Source organism: Spinacia oleracea, chromosome 4 (genome assembly GCF_020520425.1).
Source record: "Spinacia oleracea cultivar Varoflay chromosome 4, BTI_SOV_V1, whole genome shotgun sequence".
Classification (NCBI taxonomy): domain Eukaryota; kingdom Viridiplantae; phylum Streptophyta; class Magnoliopsida; order Caryophyllales; family Amaranthaceae; genus Spinacia; species Spinacia oleracea.
The window spans coordinates 183318489-183335298 of NC_079490.1; the positions used below are offsets into that span (position 1 = coordinate 183318489).

At 37.0% G+C, this 16810-nt stretch overlaps 2 protein-coding genes across 3 annotated transcripts; both read right to left on the reverse strand.

The window, feature by feature from the left end:
* Positions 1 to 593: 593 nt before the first annotated feature.
* On the reverse strand, positions 594 to 3581 carry LOC110783752 (peroxidase P7). Its single transcript, XM_021988123.2, has 3 exons — positions 3226 to 3581; positions 2233 to 2427; positions 594 to 1293 (listed from the first exon to the last, which is right to left on the reverse strand). The coding sequence occupies exons 1-3, from the start codon at positions 3445 to 3447 to the stop codon at positions 736 to 738; spliced, it is 975 nt and encodes a 324-aa protein (XP_021843815.2). The 5' UTR covers positions 3448 to 3581; the 3' UTR covers positions 594 to 735.
* A 2828-nt stretch (positions 3582 to 6409) lies between these two features.
* Positions 6410 to 12654, reverse strand: LOC110783751 (probable serine/threonine-protein kinase PBL7). Of its 2 annotated transcripts, none has more exons than XM_021988122.2 (6): positions 12316 to 12654; positions 10695 to 10942; positions 10471 to 10606; positions 9130 to 9388; positions 8879 to 9011; positions 6410 to 6873 (listed from the first exon to the last, which is right to left on the reverse strand). In XM_021988122.2, exons 1-6 carry the CDS (start codon positions 12467 to 12469, stop codon positions 6604 to 6606), a joined length of 1200 nt encoding a protein of 399 aa, XP_021843814.1. In that variant the 5' UTR covers positions 12470 to 12654; the 3' UTR covers positions 6410 to 6603. The 2 variants fall into 2 exon arrangements, with proteins under 2 accessions (XP_021843814.1, XP_021843813.1); XM_021988121.2 differs by having other exon boundaries at positions 10695 to 10981; positions 12316 to 12639.
* Positions 12655 to 16810: the final 4156 nt, after the last annotated feature.

Sequence of the window (16810 nt, forward strand, 5' to 3'; positions counted from 1 at the left end):
TTTAAGGACAGTCATCAGAAAACTGTCGTTTGACGGAGTTTCAACGATTGGATCATGCTGATTTTTGGTCAGCTTGTTGGGGATACGTAGGACCTTGTTTTGAACGGTTGGATCGACGAATTGAACTCTGGTTTGTCTGTGGTCGCTGCTGGACAGAACCTATGAAATTGGGTGATATTCTTCACTCTTCATCTTTTTATTGTAGATCTCTTATGTATGGAAATGTTGGTGGGTTTTGAACCTTTGTGTATCTGATTTGGGTTCTTTCCCCCTCAATTTTATCATAATAAGAGAATGTGAAAAGGGTGTACTCCTCACAAGTCCTGTAGTTTTTACTCTTCACATCGAAGGGCTTTTCCACGTATAATTATATTCGTGTGCGTTGATTGCATTTTGTTCTTCCGCATCTGATTATTCGTTGTTGTCCAGTATTGGTTGATTGCTAGTTTATTTGTTTGGTGGATTATTTGTGGTGTATTGGAGTTATATTGTTTGATTGATTGTCTTGGAGGTGATCCTTATGAGTTGTTGATGATATACTACTAGGATCCTATCAATAACTAGCTAAGCCAAGTAAACGTTTAACACAAAAATTAGACTTAGGAAAACGATTAATTACTTTGAAACAGACTTACAGAAGTACGGAGTAGCTAAGAATATTAATTAGCTCTATTATATAGGAGAATAACTACATTATTCTCAACAAAAGTAAGATATATGAGTAACCAAATAAAATTAATTAATGAATCGACAATTCTTTCGAATTTCTCCACTAGAACCAGTTAAAGGACTAATATTACCCATCTTAATAATAGCAGCCACAAAATCCTTAGCAAAGGCAGCATTACTTTTACTATAACGTGTAACCAAGGCATCTTGTGATCCTCCATTGTAAAGTTCTTGATCAGAGTGAAGAAGGCCACGTTTGGCAATAAGGTTCTTGTAATAACTATTATCAAACTTGGTAGGGCTTTGAAGATCAAGAGGTGCCAAGTTAGTGTTTCCAGTATTATTTGACAAAGGACAATTCACTTTACGTGTGGCTGCGAAGTTGGCGTCGATATCAGTATCGTTGTAGATATGGCGTCGGAAGCTTACACAACGTGCTAAGCCGATGGTGTGGGCGCCGGAGAGGGCGGTCATGTCTTTAGGTGATAAACCTTTATTGTTGAAGAGTGTGGTGAGATTAGAGAGGCTTGATGATGCTGGTGGAAGGTTATTTGTTGCTGCTGTTAGGCTTGCTGTTCTTGCATCCCTTCTTCCTAGTGGAACTTTCCATGAGGGCCCTCCTAACTGTATCAATTCACATTTTATAGCAAAATTATGTTAGCGTTCTATTTACTTATTTTTTCTGAACTCATTATAACTTTTATCAACAATCCGTAACGTAGATTATGGATCATGGTGCACAGTGAGCATGGTGCACCAAAAGAACATATGTGCATAAACAAAAGAACATGACACTACGACAAAAGAACATGCGATAGAATATTTCACTTTTTTGTTATAAAAAATAATATATTGTTTTATTATTTATTAAAAATATATAAAAAAAATATTCATGTTCTTTTCACGTAACCAGATGTTCTTTTAATTATATACTAGTGTTCTTAAGGTGCACCATGCTCATTGTGCACCATGGTCCACCTTCTAAATTGCGCTTTTATCAAAACTTATTTTAGTTATAAATTTTATGTGATCAACATCTAATTTTTCTAAACTTGGTCTTAACTGAACGTAACTGAATTTATTTTTCCTGAAATAAATAAAAATAATTGTTGAGAAATTATTAGATGAGTTATAAGTTTTTTGGTTCTACTACGAGGAGTTTCACCGCCTTCAACGAGTGGATTAATCTCCCGCGGGAGTTTACCTTGGTACCTCGATTGGCAGCATCCCTTTCAATTGAGATTTTTTCCATATCCAAGACTCGAACCCGAGACCTTGGTTAAGGAACAAGAGACCCTTAACCACTCATTTCAACCTCAATTGATTAAAAGCATATACCATATGATTGGTCGATAATTAATTAATGAATAAAAGTAACACTTTAAAAAGTATATCCATCAAAATTACTTTATAATATAAAACGTTAATCAAAACCTATTAAAAGTTAACTAAATTTGGATAAAAATAACTCTGATATATAATCATATATTATGATCAAAATTAACTTACAATTACTCAAAAACCGTCGTAACATTTCATTTATTATAATCGAAAATAACTTACCAGAAAAACACCATCGCGAGCAGCTAATGCTAAAATATCAGCACAAGAGACGGTAGCTTTGCAAGAAGCTTCAACATTAGTCTTGATGGAATCAATAACTTCAAATCCCCGTACTGAATTATTTCTGTTTGAAATTGCTGTTTTTTCTCCGGTAAAGGTAGACGTGTCATCTAGTAGCAAAGAGGCATCACAACCCTGTTCCAAGTTCCAAGTTCCAAGTTCCAACATACAACAATTAAATTTACATAACAGAACCGGAATGTACTGAACTTGTAGCCGGTAATGTAGCTTTATTGTTCATTCCATGGTCGAAAATTTCCTCTAATCTCGGCTATATGTTGCTATAGAATCTAACGAATGACAGTACTTAGTTAAAAAGTGGAGACGATGATAAAGGTCGCAAGTTGCGACAACATTTAGTTGTCGCAATCTTACGTGTCGCAGTTTAATTGTTACATATAGGCGCCACGTAGATTACGCGTCATCATAATATTTTTACTATCAATGTAATGTTTTTACTATAAAAATATGTAAATAAGTTAGTGTATATGAAAAAGGAAACAAATTAGAATATTAAGATTTTTCTACATTTTTCTATAACATATATAACCGATAATATAAGTTAAATATTTTAATTTCCAATTTAAATCATGACATGTAAGCATGACATGTCATCATTGTGACACGGCTTAAAGGTCGCATGTTGCGACCTTTATCATTTTCGAAAAAGTAGTATTTAAGTTAAGTCACTTTGGCCCTAATAATCTCCCATTTATGTTGCGACCTTTATCATTTTTGCTCCAATTTTATCACTTTAGCATTAATGAAATTAATCTCCTATTCTCCTCCGACAATATATAATTATATACGCAATATCTCTATTCTAGGAGAGAACTTTTAAAGTATCGCTATTATATAATGGTAAGGGAACTTCGGGATTTAAAATTCATCTAAAATGTTACGCACACATTGACAAAGGCCGGAAACACTCACATTGACAAAGCAGTCATGAAAGAACAAGCGAAGTATTGAAGCGCCCATGCGTTGTTCCTTTTGAACAGCTTGCTTCATTGTCTTACGCACAATCTTTTCAAGATTAGGACAGCTTGACGCGTAATGCTTAGACGAAAGTTGTGCATTGGACAGACACGCCAAGTATGCAAGAATAATAGAGATGATTGAACAATAATTGACTAGTTTGAATTTCATACCCATGTATTATTGTGTTTTAGGTTACTAAATTAAGTGGGATTTTAATTAATTATTTTGTGTGATTGAATGAAATAAAGAAAAATGATTGTATAAAAAAGAAAAAGACTTGATCGAAAGCGATGATGATGATGATGAAATTTTTCCACAGTTGAGTTCATTATATATATACAAGTAGCTAGCAATACATGAATTAGAGTCATTTATTTGGCTAAGAAAGTAGATAGCTAGCTCGCTACGTACAAAAGATTTTACCTTAATACAAAGTGTATATACTTCGTATAATATATGTACTCCTTAATTGTATTTGAAAACTTCAGCATATAAAATTTCAGGAATTTTAAAGGGAATTTATGCAAGCAAATGTAGGAGTGGAGCTATGAATACCTACAATGAAAAAGGCCTTGGGCAAGTTTTTGAAATCGGACCCTTAATTCATTGTTTTTAAGCATGTACATGGTTTACATTAGCAAGAAAGATTTACTAAATTATCAATCTTTTGATCAAATTGAAGATTAACGGATTATTCTTGCGTGGACTGATCCACACAAATATTAGTGTGGGCCCAAAATCAATAGTTTTCTCTAACATCTTTTTACACTCATAGTATTAGTGATCTTTATTGCTCATATAGTAACTATAATAAATTAAATACCAAACTTCTTATACATAGTAACCATATTTTGAAGCATAGTAACCCTATGTTTTAAAAGCAAATTGCGACTTAAAATCACATTATTCAAGCACAACAACGACACTAATTTGATATTTTTTCATAATAATCTTAATAAAATGCCAAAATAAATTAGGAACAAGTTGTTGACTCTATTTTAAGACATGGTCCACAATAAATTTAGTGTGGACCAAGTCCATTTAAGAATGGGTAGACCAACAAGTTATAACCACCGACTTACTTTCTCTTACTGGTTTAATTTGGTTTTTTTTCCCAGAATACGATCGTCCACAAAGTAACCAAATGAAAGTCCATAATTAGGTTCGTTGAATTCCTCCCTTCCATTTTGATGCCCATGAAATAATATCATTTTGATGTAGGGACAAAATTAAACATTTTGTCTCAAAATTAAAATTTTCTAGCTTACTACAAATCATTATTAATTAATTGTAATGTAAAACGACAATGTAGAAAAACAATGAGATTCGAGTTTATACATATTGTGTGTATTTGAATTGTGTTATATAAATATTGATCGATGAAGAGGATAAAAAATATCTGTCGGTGGCAATTTACAAAGGTGCATATAGTCGCCTTCATCCTGGCCCTCACAACATTTGTAAGTGGCGCGAGTGGGAAACCATGTAGAAAGCCTTTATTGACATTTCCTTTTCCCTCTTGTTGAAGGATGTGATGTCCATTTAAATGAGTATGACTGTATGAGTATGAGTATGAGTATGATTATGAGTATGATTGAAGTGGTTGCAATTTTCTTTCAATTTGATAAGGGAATTAATTTTGAAGACCGGGTCAACAATGTAAGATAATCCCAAGTATATACTCGGCTCCCATTTTCCGATCTCATGCTGCAACTAGGGATGGCGGTGGGTCTAGGACTCTACTCGGACTCTGTTGGACCTTAACCTAAAATTAGATATGGGTATAAATATTTTAGATTCTACAGGGTAAGGGGAGGGTATGGGTATATGAGGTAAAGGGTAGGGTATTGGTCTCATTTTTTCAAAATCATACCTAGCTGGACTCTACCCATGGACCTTTAAGACTCAGATCCTACCCAGACCCTAAACTAAACCCGCTCAAATTTTATGAAAAACATAAAATAGAATGATAAAAAAAACAAAATCTTAAAGCAATTCACAAAAGAACCTCTACTCCTCTAAAAGTAAGCTGATACTGCCACTCTCTAAGTCAAAGAAACAACAATGACGTTGTGTAGTTTGGAACATGAAACTTTGTACTCTGTGAGCTTGGTACATTAAATTGTGATGTCTTTAAGAAAAGACAATGATGACTTTTGGAGACTAACTATTTATTTGTTTTAAAATTGTCAAATTAATCATTTGTCTCATGTTATTTTTTGCATATAATTATATATAAAAAAAAAGCTGATAAAAGTTATCGAAAAAATAGGCATCGTAGACCCGCTCTAGACCCTAGACCCTACTCATACCCTACCAAACCCATAGGATTTGAGTAAGGGTCTTACTACCTTCGTTTCACAAAGATCTTTATAGTTACTATTTGCATAATTATTAAGACAAAATTAAAAAAAAAATATGGTTGAATATAATAAAATATGGATAAAGTAAAAAAATGTATAAAAAAGTGGTTGGGTGTAAGAAAAAATGAATAAAGTAAGAGAAATTGGGTGAAAAATTGTAAATACTATAGAGTAAAAAGGGTAAGGTAGTAAAAAAAATTGTTCAAAAATAGAATAATGCAAAGTGTAAAGAACTTTATAAAACGGAAAGTGTAAAGATCATTTTGAAACGGAGCTAGTATCATTTTAGACCCTACGGAGTAAAGGTAAGGTATGGGTATACGTCAAAAATTAGGGTCAAGGTCTGGGTATTGCTGCAACTAATCCAGTTGTATGCCTGATTTCGATGATCTGTATTTGTACATTGTGCAGAACGTATAAAAGGCTTCGTGCATTCATCCACGCCAGTATGCCACCATACCTAATTGGAACCGATACGGGGCGGGTCATCTAGCCCAATAGCATTCCTATTTAAAAAGGCTTTATAACTCAGTCAAGATAGTTAATTACCTAATGAACAATAATTATAAGGGCCCAACTAACCTGGAAAAAAAAAACACTTTAATACCCTGGCAAAATAATTGGGGCAAATAACGAAAATTAAATACTGTAAGAAAGTCCAAGTCCATCTTCAGTTATTCATAGCCCAAGTGCTGTTAGATTTTAAGAAAGTTCAAGTCCATATTCACATGTCCAAAACCCAATTGACAAATCCAAGTGCATGAAAATCAAAATAAGGTGAAGATTTTGGTTCCTTTTCCTGACATAGATACGAAGTCGAGTTACAACTTACAAGTCAGTCTGTCAATCAGATTAATAGATACATTGGAGCACTAATTAAGTACCACTTGGGAGGGTTTTTGTTTAGTTAATACATACTAAAACCCCCCAAACTAGTTAGTGGAAAAAGCCGCCAGAATTTCGAAAATTAAGACTCGGTCAATACAGAATCACTACACTTGCTGTTACTGTCTACAGTTGTAGGAGACTTTGGTGCATAAGTTGATCTATGAGGCTTCACCAAAGGAACAAGAGATTGTACAACATCAGCCATAAGTGGTCTGTAATCAGCCTCTGGCTGCACGCACATTGCTGCAATAGCAGCAACCTGTATGGCCTCTTTCATCGAATACTGACCTTTAAGTGCTGGATCCATGATTTCTACAACTCTCTCTCTATCAGTCAGCTTTGGCAAAGACTTTTGCCCATAATACATCCAAAACATACAGACAATTAGAGGCTGAATCAGTTTATCATAACTCAAAAGCAGGGCATGAATATAACTATAAATACATGGTGCATCAGGAAAACTACAAATACATCATGGACAAAAAGAACGTGTTTTTCCCAATATGAAACAATGGATCTGTTAAATGTGCTATTTTCTCTGTTTCTTAATATATGTAACACTTTGGCTTTTGCACTATCATATACGAAGTATGTAGTACTAATCTTGACCACATTTATTTTTACTAACATATAACAGTAAAATTGACCTATACGAGACTGACTACAGCTCGCGTACAAGGAGCACCACGGCCTTAAGCAATTGGAAGTGGACATAATTCTTGTGAAAAAAAAAACCACAGAGCCGTTGCTAAGTCAGCCACCCACCTTATCATGGAATTGGAAAAATGTAGTACAATTTCAATCTCTTTTCTTAAACAATTTCAGCAATAAATGAAAATTTGTGTTTAATTAAATTAAGCCTTTTGTTTTTAATGATCGGCCAATTAGTGAAGTCTGTTGAATATTTGTGATTTATTTAGTGTAGTAGTAAGTAATTGTGGAAGGTGGGTCAGTTTTTTTACTAGTGAAGCATCAAGCATCAGGCATCCCATGGTGTACAGCTATACAGTTATGAAAATTTTAGTTCAAAGTGGAAGCACTAGGAAGAGTCCAGAGATGAAAGCTACGTATATTAACATGAAATCTATAACTGTGTGTTTGGCTAGCAAGATAGGCGGGAAAGGAAGGGGAGGAGGGGAAAAGAGATGGGCACGGTGAGCCCCATTTTCCCTCCAAATCTCTCAAAATTTGGAAGGATGGTGTTTATCAAATAGGGAGGGAAAATGGACCCTTCCTTCCCCCAACCTTTTATCCAAACAAGGGAGCTTGTTCCCCTCCCTTTCCCTTCCCTCCATTTCTCTCCATTTTTGCTTATCCAAAACAAAGTGTAAAGGACTTCGGGAAAAGGATAATGGTCGGGCTAGGAAAGGGAGAGAGAGGAGGTTGGCCATGGAGGTGTTTAAAGTTAAATATGAAATTTCCTCTTTTACGGTCCAAATAAAAAATAAAAAAAGAGGATACAATGAAATCCGACAGAATCTAGGGTGATGTGTCACTGAGAACACCCCAACACCATAGTTGGTGTTGTCCAAATTGTCCCAATACACCCACTTAAGGTAGTGTTATTCCATGCACCCAACTTAATTAGCGTCGTATTGCCCAATTTCCCCTATATACTAAAAAAAAACATATATACATATATTGCCCACTCCCTCCGTCTATTTTTGTTCTTTACGTTTTCCTTTTTGGGTGTTCCAAAACGTTCTTTAAATTTCCTTTTATATTATCACATAAATGTTTTAATATTGTATCAAAATTTGTGTCCAATGACTAATTTAAACAATTAAATTCATTGCGTTATTTAATCTCTGTTAAATTTTTTTCATTTTTCCAATATCAGAATTTTGATAAAAGTGAAAAGACATTATAAATAAACGTAATTCGCCTTGTTTAAATAAAAGAAATACTGGGTGCATATTAGTCATTAAAACGCGTTCAAAATACCAAATGTAAAGAACAAAAAGAGACGGAGGGAGTAGATTAGTCTCAATGTATATTTTCAAAAATTAATTTTTTTAATACTTTTTGCTACTCGTAATCGATAATCAAATATACTACTCGTAATGGTCAAAATTGGGTCTCAAAATCTCAAAAAAAGTTGTTGTACAAGACTAAATGGATCACTTTACGGCCACAACAAACTACTGTGTACTTCACTATGTGTTCTTTACATACATATACCTTCAACCCTCCTCTTTTAAGTTATTTCTCACAATGCACCAAATAGATAAGTAAAACTTTTAATGAAGATGCTGCTTATTTATTTCCAAGTAAATCTCCAGTATACTCATTTTTAATTTTGTGACAACTCTTTATAAAAGAATAAAGAAACTAAGAAAAAGTATAAAACTTACCCAAGACACAAGAACACCTTCACCTTGAGGTCTCTTCATGTCAACTGGTACCCTGCCTGTAAGCAACTCCAAGAGGACAACACCATAGCTGTATACATCTGATTTGGTGGTCAAATGTCCTGTTAATGCATACCTGGATAACAACCCAAAAACAAATTGAAAATGAAATAAGACAAGCAGAGTTAAATACTTTCCTAAACATTAAAAAGCAGAGTGAAATACAAAATAAGAAATAATCACGTGGCCCTTACTCGGGGGCAACATAACCCTGGGTGCCCAGGACTCGAGTGGACACATGTCCACCTGCTTTCTCAGGTCCACGCTTAGCTAATCCAAAATCAGAAACCTTGGCGTGAAAGTTCTTATCCAGAAGGATATTGCTGCTCTTAAAATCTCTGTGAATCACAGGCGGGTTCACATGTTCGTGGAGATATTCCAACCCTTTTGCAGCATCCAAAGCAATTTTTAACCGAGCCTCCCAATCCAGCCTGGAAGGAAAAACATTTGAACCTAAACAGATTTTTGAACAGGTCAGATAAGCTACTACAAGAAATTACAAGGGGTGGGGGGGTGACTAACAGTTAACAGCATCGATGGAACAATGAATATGTCCTGACATCACAAATTGTCATGTCAGTCATGGCACTATTTGCAATAGTAAAATAGCAGGGTTCTGTTTAAGAACCTAAACCTAAAACAGCTGATAGACAACAAATTTGCTCCTATTTATATGCACCATTCAGCACCAACACCAATGTCAAGGAAAACAGAACCCCCATCACCTTGACCAAATTCACACCATCAACATTAAACTTTCACCAGTTTGCGGAATGCAGAATTTATCATCTTGAAAGCTGCATGAGGAGATTACACTACCAGGAAGAGCTCTTTAAATGTCCACCATAGAGATTGTTTTAGTTCTTTAAGGAAAAATAAGACCATGCAAGCATGAAAATGGCTGAGTTCAAGAAAAAACAAGAAAGAAAGCAGATTTCTGTTCGACTAGTTCACAATCATTTTCTGGTTCATATGTAAAAATGAATGTACATGGACCTAATAACCACTCTAGGAATAAGCTCAGTATGCCCATTTATTGATACGAAAAGCTTTGCAAGGTAAGGGACAACTAACTACTAAGAGCCTCCTTTTATGTTGTCAGAAGTAGCTTTTCTTATTGGGATGGATGTTGGGGCCAATTTAACAAGAAAACACCAACATGCTTGGTCCAATTATTAACTAAATGATCGGTTGATAGATGGGTTTAATCAAACTAAATCCACATCACAACACAGAAGACTCATAACAAGTAAAAACTAAACATGGAACAAACACAAGGAGAAAAATCCATATAAGCTATGCTTGTACATAAGAAAAGGAAATGACAGGAAAGGTCGAGCAGGAAAAGGGAAATTAAAAATCTACAGTACATGTTCTATCCCAACTACATGGCATTTTCATAGGAATTGCACTTCGCTAATGTACTAATGTAGTACCATGTGCAAAACATTCTCTTACAGTGCACTAAGTCACTTGACACATAACGCAACAAACATTGAAAGGGAAAAACTTAATTAAAAAGAACATACACATACCTCTAGTTGGGTATAGGTGCTCTTGCAATCCACCATTTATCATGAACTCATACACCAGCAACCTATGGTTACTATCGGAACAGTGTCCAACCAAACTAAGCAAATAAGGAGAGCGAAGTCGGCTCAGCAATTCCACCTGTATACAAAGTGCAACCAATTAGGAAATTCAGCATATAGCATAAACAAAATGGTTGATCATTGGTTAAACTTCATATAGATCAAACCTCCATTTTAAATTCCTCTTCCCCGTGCTTTCCACCATGGTCCATCAATTTGATAGCGACCTTCTTCCCATCATTAAGGACTCCACGATAAACTGAACCAAACGCACCTTGCCCAATGATATTTGACTTGCTAAAGCTACTAGTTGCGGAATTGAGCTGCTTGAATGTAAAGACTTGTAATCCTTTCTCACAGGCAACTTGAAGACTTGAATTTGATATGCCACTTTTGTTGTCGTCATTGTCAAGTCCTTCAAATACACAATTGAAAGACATTTGGAAATGCCCCACTTAGGGAAAAGAATAAGGTGTCAGGCTGAAGAAAGACAAATTTCTACCAAAATAAGTGTTTAGTAAGGGTCTAACATTTATTTGCACCCAAATTAGAGGAATGTAAACACCAAGATTTAAATCCAGCTTCTCTTTCTCAGCAGCAAGCAGAGGACAAAAATATCCGAAGCAAATAAAATTAATGTGAGAAAGAGCTCTTGGGCTTTTCATGGATAAGAGACTCTTGAATCATTTTATTTATTTATTTGACATACAAGACTCTTGAGTCAAAATTAAGAATGAGGATCAGATGCAGCTGCTTAATTGTCTTGAAAAACTTTACGCCAACATCAAAAATCTAGTTTCAGCAGCAGAAGGAAAGATCGTTCTTTTCAAGTTTGTTTATCAATCAACAACAATTAGATTAACCAATTTGAAACCCATGCTAAGTTCACTCCCATGTTCAATTCCAGTAAAATGCATAATCACTAAAGAAGTGTGTTACTCGGACCATTCATTTCACCGGAAGTACAATAACAATTAAAAAAATCATTAAAATGACCCTTGGAAACATACATGTCCCTAGCCTAACTACACAAATACCCTGTACCACATACCGACTAGCATAGGTCTAAAATCTGATCCAGGTCCAAAACCTTATTAGCAAACCAAAATCTCAGTGCAGTTTGTGCAAACTTTGACAAGCCTCCCATCACCAACAGACAACAGTACATCGAAAACTGCTTTTCACCAAGCATTATAAGAGCAACATCTGCTTACGAGTTGGAACCATTGTCACCTTAAAAAATTATTCCAAGGCGACTAACTCACAAAACCGCAACCAGCACCTCCAAGCCAAAACTAGTCCTTCTTCTTCTGAAAATCTTCGAATCAGTTCCGACCCAACACTCAGCTCTTCCAAAAATCTTCCAGAAACATCTGGAACTTCCCACACAAATTCCTACCCATTAGTTCGACAACGAAACACTTGTTTCTACCAGAACACAACGACTTGACATACACATCTACGGCTCTACTTCCTCTTACTGATTTTCTCTCATAGCAAAAGATTTATAGCTAATTTCCCTTAATTGTTTTCAACACACATTTTCTCTATCTTCCACTTAGCACTTATAAATTCATTATCATGCTTTCATTACATTTCACTAGTAAACAATTTCATGAACAATGTAGACTCTCACAAAAAACAAACAAACTATTAACAATATAAACTTAAATTAAACCAAATTTACCACACACAAAAATGAACAAATTTCTGCTGGATTTAACAATGACAAACAGAGTAACAATTTGCAGCAAAAAGATCAAAAAATGAATAGGAGAAGCAACATACTTTGCTGAAGATGAGAGCGTTTAGAAACTTTGTTGCGAATGTAGCAATAATAACTAAAAGCAACAAGCAAAGAAACCATGGAAAGAGACGCCATTATCAAAGATACAAACAAAGCAACTCTCTCCTTTCTCCTGTAATATTCTTCCGGCTCCATTTTTGAATTTTTTTTTGGGTAAAATAATTGAGGAAGAACCCTAACCCTAAAAACAGTGGAAAGTGCAGAAAATTTGCCCCATTGGAAGAAGAAGTGAGGTAGTCCGCTGTCCGTATAGTGGAGTGTGCGAAAAAAGAGAGAGAAAAAGGGGGGAAGCGAAGTGACATAAATGCACGGGGTTGCGGTATATTGTCAGATGGAAGAAGGAGAAAAGGACATTTAAAATATTTGAAAAAGATTTCTTGTTGTAAAATGTAAAATGTAAAATGTAAAATGTAAAATGTGTGTGTGTTGTTGACTGGCAACAACAACAGAGGAGACTAGACGACGCATAAGGTTGATGTAAGTACGGAGTGCCGGGTTGTCCTAATTTTGGAATATAACGACTTCAATTAGGTTGTAATTAAGCACTCCGTAGGATTTATGACAAGTTGAGTTGAATCTATTTGGGGTCAGTTAAATTAAGTAGTGGACTAGTGGATTGAATCGAGTTGGATTCGGAGAATTTAGGTTTTATTACAGCAAAATTAGCTTTTTCACTCCAAAACTCTCTTTCAATCCTCTCCTAACCAAACACTCTCAATTAGCTTTTTCTAAAGGTCAAACCTCTAATTCACCCCAAAAGCCTATTTTTCCCTCAAGCCTCTCATAACCAAACGCCCCCATCGTATTTGTTTGAGTTTGTTTTGAGAGCTCAATTCACCTCAATTATACACTTGTTAGAAAATTGACAGTCTCACACTTTCACCATTGTTATTTTGAGGTTGGTTTCTCGAGTCGAGTCGCTTTTTGACAAAAGTATTTGTGATGCAAAAATTCAAACATTGGTTTGTGTCTCGTGCGTAGCCCGCATGCCTTTAGGTAGATTTAGGCGACCATAAGTCACACCGCTCACACGTCATAGTGTTGTGCGTCAATTAAGTCATCTTCGTAAGGGTGGCATAGACACAGGTACAACTTCATTCCATATGTCTACTGTTAGAATCCAACCTTCATTTACTTGTATTTTGCTTATCTATTATTTTCTAGGAGCTTTCTAATAGTTTTCTAGACTTTAAATAGAATTATTATGTTTTTGTCAATCTAGTGTTCACTTGCAATTTTTAGCTAATTCAAAATAAACCTCTATGTGGGGGGACCAATACCTCTCATCAGAAGTTGCATTTGCTTAATCATTGTTGTTGTTAGCCTTTAAAGATATTGTTTTGTCGCATATTTTTTAAGCTTTTCAAGACTCAACAAAGCCTCCCTCAAAATAGATACATTCTTGTCGTCGGTCCCGCTTGTGCCTATTGTGCGCACACAAGCGCCCCGATCGACCCTCGACCCTCGCTCTTGTCGCCAATATGCAAGAGTGCCCGTTCTAAAGTTAGCACCCTCTCGTGCCCCGAACCTTGAGATTCACTTTCCGCACAAGGCTCGCGCCCTTTCCGCCCCATAGGTAAGAGCACGCCGGACCGTGACAATTGGTATCAGAGCCAAGGTTCAAACTTAGGCATCAAGAGACCCGAGCAAGCAATCTGAGATGGAATCAGTCGAAGAAAGACTAGCCTAGCTAGAGGGCAAGTCAGAGAACTGGACCCGACTCGAGGAAATTCTGATTGGCCAAGCCAAAGAAATAGAGAGACTCGAGAATGCGGTCGACGAGCTCATGCAAGAAAGAGAAGGATTGTATGAGCAACTTAGCTTTATCAAAGGGGCAAGCTGAACATGCACACGACAAGTGCGTGACCCTGATGCGCGCTGCAAGGACAGACTCAGGTGGAGGTGGTGCGATGAAGATCAAACCTTCAAAGCCTCGAGACTACAGCGCCGCTAGAGACTCGAAGGAAGTTGATAACTTCCTCTTCGACATGGAGAAGTATTTCAGAATTTGTCAGCTGAATGACAATCTAAAGGTCGATACTGCAACCATGCATTTGTCGGATGATGCGAAGCTATGGTGGCGCACAAGGCACGCCGACATCGAAGAGGGAAAAGTAAAGATAGGTATATGTGAATAGTTCAAGAAGGAACTCAAAGATCAGTTCTACCCCGAGAATACCGAGTTTGTTGCAAGAATGAAGCTACAGGAGATCCGCCACAAGGGATCCATACGCAACTATGTGAAGGAATACTCGGCTTGCATGTTGGACATCTGAGACGTGAATGAGAAGGATTGGTTGTTCAACTTTGTTCACATGTTGAAATAATGGGCACAACGTGAAGTTTTGAGGGCGAAGGTTGACACCCTCTAGACCACCATGACTGCTGCAAAGCGACTAATTGACTACTCCACAGGGAAGGGTCATCGCTCGGAAGAAGAACCAATGGGAACGCCTCCAAGTTTGGAGGGCCCGACTCCAAGCTCACCCAAGAGTGCAAGAAATAACTCAATGGTGTTGTCTAGCTCAGTCTGGGGATTCAAGAAAGGGAATGGGGGAGGAGACTCGCAGAAATCATGGTCATCACCTTCCTTGTCCACAAAGGAATCCAAGATCAGCACGCCCTCGGGAAACATTAGTAGGCTTAAATGTTTGCTATGTCGAGGCCCACACAAATGGTGTGAGTGCAAGCACAAAGGGGAGATCGACAACCTGCAGAGGAAGTTGATGGCCATGTCTGTTGAGGAAACCCCGAAAGAGACAGAAGAAGAAGAAGCATGCAATGAAAACGATGAGCCCCGCAGAATGAGTTTCGTCTACATGATGTATGCAATGGGGAAATAGGCCCCGAAGACAAGATAGGACTCTGCAAACATGATGTATGTGGACCTCTTGGTGAATGGGAGGAAAGCTCGTGTCATGGTCGACATCGGCGCCTCTCACAACTTTGTGATTGAAACAGAAGCCCAGAGATTGGGATTGGTACTCAAGGAAGGAGGCGGTAGCATGAAATTCGTCAACTCTAAAGCCAAGTCGATCCTCGATGTGGCAAAGCAAGTGGAAACAAAGTTGGGAGAATGGGAAAGAAAAATGAATTTCATTGCCGTCAACATGGACAACTTCAACCTCGTGCTTGGGTTGGAGCTCCTCTGCACCAACAAAGTAGTTGTAATGCCTCACTTGAATTCTTTGCTTGTAGCAAGTGGACAAACTTGTCTGGTTTGAAGTATAGGTACTCCCACAAATAGAAAAGAGAAGGGTCGATACCTTTCGGCAATGCGAGTGATGGAGCTCTAGAAGAAGGCAACATCCTAGAAACAACCTCACATTAATTACCCACCAAGGCGAGTGATGGAGCCACTCAGAAAGGCGACATCTCAGATACCCATCGCAACAAACACAAGAATCAAGATGCAAGCTCAAGCCTAGCATCTCCGAGAAAAAAAACCAAAAACAAGAAAACTTGGATTCACAAGAAACATCAAATCCAAAAAGAAACCATCAATAAGACTCCCAAAGAAGCACACCAACCAACCAAGACACAACAAGATTCAAGAAGACTCCAGCAACCGCCATCAACCAGCGGCGCAAAAGAGACTAGAGAATTCAGGATAGGAGCTTTTTTCTTTTAATCTATTGTAATTCTTGTAAGTCGACGAGGGCGTCGTTAACTTAAGTGGGGGAGGAGTTAGAATACAACATTCCTTTACTTGTACTTTGCTTATCTATTACTTTCTAGGAGCTTTTTAATAGTTTTTTAGGCTTTAGATAGAATTATTATGTTTTTGTCAATCTAGTGTTCACTGACAGTTTTTAGCTAATTCAAAATAAACCTCTATAAGGGGTATGGACCAATACCTCTCATCAGAAGTTGCCTTTGGTTAATCACTTGCGTTATTGTTAGCCTTTATAGATATTGTATTGTCACATGTTTTTAAGCTTTCCAAGACTCAACAAAGTCTCCCTCAAAACAAATACATTCTTGTCGTTGGTCCCGCTTGTGCCTCTTGTGCCCACACAAGCGCCCCGATCGACCCTCGACCCTCGCTCTTGTCGCTAATAGGAAAGAGTGCTCGTTCTGAAGCAAGCACTCGCTCGTGCTCAAAGCCTTGAGATTCACTTTCCGCACAAGACTCGCGGCCTTGCCTCCCCATAGACAAGAGCTCGTCGCACGATCCGGTTTCAAAACACACGGACCGTGACATCTACGCTCTTAGCAAAACAATTATTTTAGCATAGTTATCATGTTGTGTTGTGTTTTGTAACAAAAAGAGTGTCCCCACATGGTCCACACTATTTTTCTCGTCCCATGTCTTGTTGTGCTTTATTTTTATGTATCGACCATAGCACGAGTTTGGTCCAAACCATTGTCATCTTTATTTATAACTATAAAACATCTGCTATATATTCCTTCTCTATTGGTTTAACCCGCTATAAACTTTGTAGAATTACCATATATGCCTAGTAACTAGTACTT